This window comes from Protomyctophum parallelum, assembly GCF_964188405.1.
Source record: "Protomyctophum parallelum genome assembly, chromosome: 4".
Lineage (NCBI taxonomy): Eukaryota > Metazoa > Chordata > Actinopteri > Myctophiformes > Myctophidae > Protomyctophum > Protomyctophum parallelum.
Genome location: NC_139700.1, coordinates 100,480 through 104,607, shown reverse-complemented (window position 1 = coordinate 104,607; position 4,128 = coordinate 100,480). Strand labels below are relative to the sequence as shown.

The following is a 4,128-nucleotide window of genomic DNA, read 5'->3' as shown; positions in this document are numbered from 1 at the left end:
GAGCAAAGCTCCAGACGGCATAGCTCTCAGGTTCATTGGAACTCACAAGCTTCTCCACCACTACAAGGTGGCGACCCGAGGAGAAGAAAAATTAAATGGAGAAGGAACATTAAATTAGGGTAATGGGTAGGAGAGGATTAAACATGGTCGTCCTGCCACGACACAGCACCGGCTGGTGAGTTAAAGAACTCAACAAAGGTCACAGGTCACAGCCCGAGCAACTTCACCTGGATCATTCTCAACAATCACCATTGGGCGGAGGGAATCGGGAGTCTCCTCTGCCACGTCGGAAGCAGATGACTGAAGGTGCCATCTGAGGAGGTTGTGCAGGACAGTGATGGCTCTCACAACCTTCTATGCATTCTGAGGATTCAGCTGGATCACCGTGTGCAAGACGCGGAATTGTGAAGCCATCACACCAAAGGTCATCTCCACCATCATCCGTGCACGGGACAGACGATAGTTGAAAATGCTCTGGGAGTTGGTCTGGAGGTACCTTCCAGGGACTGGCCGCATCATGTCCCGCCGCAGAGGAAAGGCTTCATCTGCCACGAAAACATATGGGACCGGTCCCAGGTCCTCTGCGTTTGGGAGTGGTTCATCCTCAGGGAGGTTCAGTGTTCCGTCCCTTAGAGCTTCACCAAACGCTGATGCCCAGAGGATGCCGCTGTCGTTGGAACCGCCATAACCTCCCACATCGACCATGCGGAACAGGTAATTGGCATCTACAACAGCCAGAAGGACGATGGAATACTGGCCTTTGTAGTTGTAGAAACGGGCCCCCGAATGTCTGGGTGCCTGTATGACAACATGTTTGCCATCCAGTGCACCCACACAGTGAGGGAAGTTCCACTTCTGCTCAAAAACATTGGCTACAGCTTTCCACTCGTCCTTCGTCGGCACAGGCATCAACTCTGGTACCAAACACTCCCAGATGGCTTCAGCAACGGTAGACACAATCTTGATCACAGTGGATTTGCCTACACGGAAATTGTAAGCAATGGTGGCAAAAGAATCCCCATGCGTAAGGTATCTGAAATAGTATAGACAACAATCATCATGTTATAACACAAGCTAAACTCACTCTGTTACAAATGTGGTTGGTAATGGGATTAAGGTTAATGATCCACAACTCCACTACATCTGAGGCAAATAATGTACATTTTGATCCACTACAATTATTTTACAACTTGAACCCCAGCATCCCAATTCAGAGAAAAAAGGTTTTCCAAAAAGAGTTGATCTACAAGCTCACTCACAATGCGTAGCAATGTCACGTGGTGTGAGTTTGGATAATGGCCATTTGCAGCAAAGACATATGGTGTAGAGGGGATAAAAGAATGCAATATACAGCTCCATCTCAATGAATTTGAATATTGTGTAAAACTTATTTTTCTTCCGTAATATAATTCAAAAAGTGAAACTTTCATATATTCTCAATTAATTGTGCATAAAGTGAAGTATTTAAACCCTTTTTTTGTTTTAATCTTGATGATTATGGTGTACAGCTCATGAAAATCAAAAAATCCCATCTCAACAAATAAGAATATTTTACGAGAGAAATGTGAGAAATGTCGACCATCTGAAAAGTATATTAATGTATGCCGTCAATACTTTGTCTGGGCTACTTTGGAACAAATTATTTCATCAATGGGGTGTGGCATGGAGGTGATATGTAACCTTGTATTGTTGAGTCTCATGTCTCACACCTTCCTCTTGACAATACAACCTAGATTCTCTGTGGAGTTCAGGTCAGGCCAGTTGGCACAGTAATACCATGGTCAGTACACCATTGACCAGTAGTTTTGGCTCTGTGGGCAGTTGCCAAATCGAGCTGGAAAGGAAAATTAGCATCTCCATGAAGCTTGTCAACATACTGAAGCACTCTAAAAAGATGGCTGTGTTGAAACCATTGTTAAGTTTTCACTATCAGTGGCTCAACACCAGCAGATAACATGGCCAAAATCATCTCTATGTTTTGTCATGTCCAGAGTCTCAACACAACCATCTATTATGATATTTTACAGCACTGTGTGCCTCCGTACATTGACAAGCTTTATGTTGATGCTGATCTTCCTTTTCAGGCAGCACTTATAGCACCTACCTGCCCACAGAGCCAAAACTACTAGTAACTGGTTTACTGACCATGGCATTACTGTGCTAACTGGCCAGCCAACTGGCCTGACCTGAACTCCACAAAGAATCTAGGTTGTATTGTCAAGAGGAAGGTGTGAGACATGAGACTCAACAATACAAATTAATGTACGGCTGTTATCAAACAAACCTGGGCTTCCATAACACCTCAACAGTACCACAAGTTGAACGTTTACACATTAGCCTATTCTATTTCATTGAGATGGAGCTGTAGTATAGTTGCAACTAGGAATCTGTTTTTAGGTTTCAATTGGTTAATGCATTTCTTGTTATAATAATGCAAATCTTCAAAGTGGCCAGTACGTTTACCACTTAGACTCTCGCCTCTATAAGTATATTCTAACAAGAAATACATTGACCAATTGAAACCTATTTTATGGTTAATTCATCCTTGGAAAATAGCAAGGCTACTGTGCTGTAAAGCGACACGCTTGTATTTTCAAATACATTTGAGTACATTACTTAGTACTATAATACATGCATATTTGGAAGCCAAGTAGGCCTAAAGCAGCTACTAAAACTTTACTCAAGCTGTGGAAACATGACTTTTACTTGTGACTGAATATTTTCTACATTGTGTTATTGCTACATTTATTGAAGTAAGACATCTGAGAACTTGTTCCACTACTGTGAACAGAATAAGGTAAAGACTAAAGATTTGAATGACAGTGTGGACTGGAAACATTAAATACACTTCCCTGTACCATGCCTCACAGTGAGTTGAATTTTTGGGAATAGGCTACAATGCTAATTGCTAAGGCATTTTCCCTTTACAGTCTCTCCACCACTGACAGTGTCTTGATAACACTGTAGCCTATATGACAGTCTTCGATGATGTTCAAAATAGTGTTTGCCTTTCTCTCTTTTTGGTCCACATCTGAATACACATATCCATATGAAGTGCTATTAAACTCTATGGCCACAGATACAACTATGAACTATGTAACAGAGTGCAATACACCCTCCAACCAATAGGGCCACGTTACTCGCATAGTTGAAAGCATACAGAGAAAATGGCCACCGATCACATTAGACTGCTTTTTTATAGAACAATGCGAAATATATGGGTACTTCCGAGAGCCCGTGCACAATTGTAATATTCTTGGCCATGGGGCAAGCAAGTTATATTTTAAATCCGAAAGTGCAAACACTATTGTGGAGACCAAGACGGGCATGACAGATAGTATTGTGATCCAAGGCTACTAGCGACCGATCACAGTAGAAATGTAAACAACAGCAATGAACATGGTGCGGTAGTTACCGTAAACAGATGGCAAGACGTTCGCCCGGACTGATGGCTTTCCGGAAAAAAGTGTCTTGCTTCTCGATCTGTTCCTTCACCTTGTCCAGCACCCAGTCGAACTGCTCCACAGAGAGCCTGAAGTACTCTTGAAAGCGTTCTTCGTCCTGGCGTAGCTCCATGAATAGATGCAGGTAGGCTACTCCCCTTGTTCTGCTCTTCGCGTACCGATCGGATGGACCCAATACCTCCTTCTGGGTCTGGCCCCGTTATCTTCAGCCTCCGCTGCCCTCCTCATCATCATCATCCTCCTTCTCCTTCTCACCGCCACCAATATTAGAATGCGCCTTTCCCTGTGTGTCAACATCTTGTCACTCTCACGCCCACTTCGCCAACCAATAAATAGAGGACTACAGGCCTTTAAATAGGCTTCCGTGTGCGTCTCCTCTAGGGACCGCCCAAAGCCCCGGAAGGCATTAAAGTGACTCCTGACGCGACGCCCAAATGACGCCTCCACGCCTCACAGTGTGCCCACGGGGTGTGTGTGGCCAGACACACCCAATCATAAAGATAAGTATTCCAAAATGTTTCTTATTGTCAAACATCCTGAAATGGACAACAAGTTTGCATTTGTAGCTCATCTGGTTCAGAAGATATAGCCAAAACCGTTTTCAGGTGGCAGCCATATTGGATTTAGCCTCTATGGCGATAGTGTCACCGGCTGGTCACCGGCT

General features: G+C 43.8%; 1 protein-coding gene across 1 annotated transcript; it reads right to left on the bottom strand.

Moving 5' to 3' along the window:
- Positions 1–354: 354 nt before the first annotated feature.
- Positions 355–3,576, bottom strand: LOC310858006 (uncharacterized protein; the record flags this gene model as incomplete). Its single annotated transcript, XM_083764050.1, has 2 exons — positions 355–1,033; positions 3,416–3,576. 2 exons carry the CDS (start codon positions 3,574–3,576, stop codon positions 355–357), a joined length of 840 nt encoding a protein of 279 aa, XP_083620176.1.
- Positions 3,577–4,128: the final 552 nt, after the last annotated feature.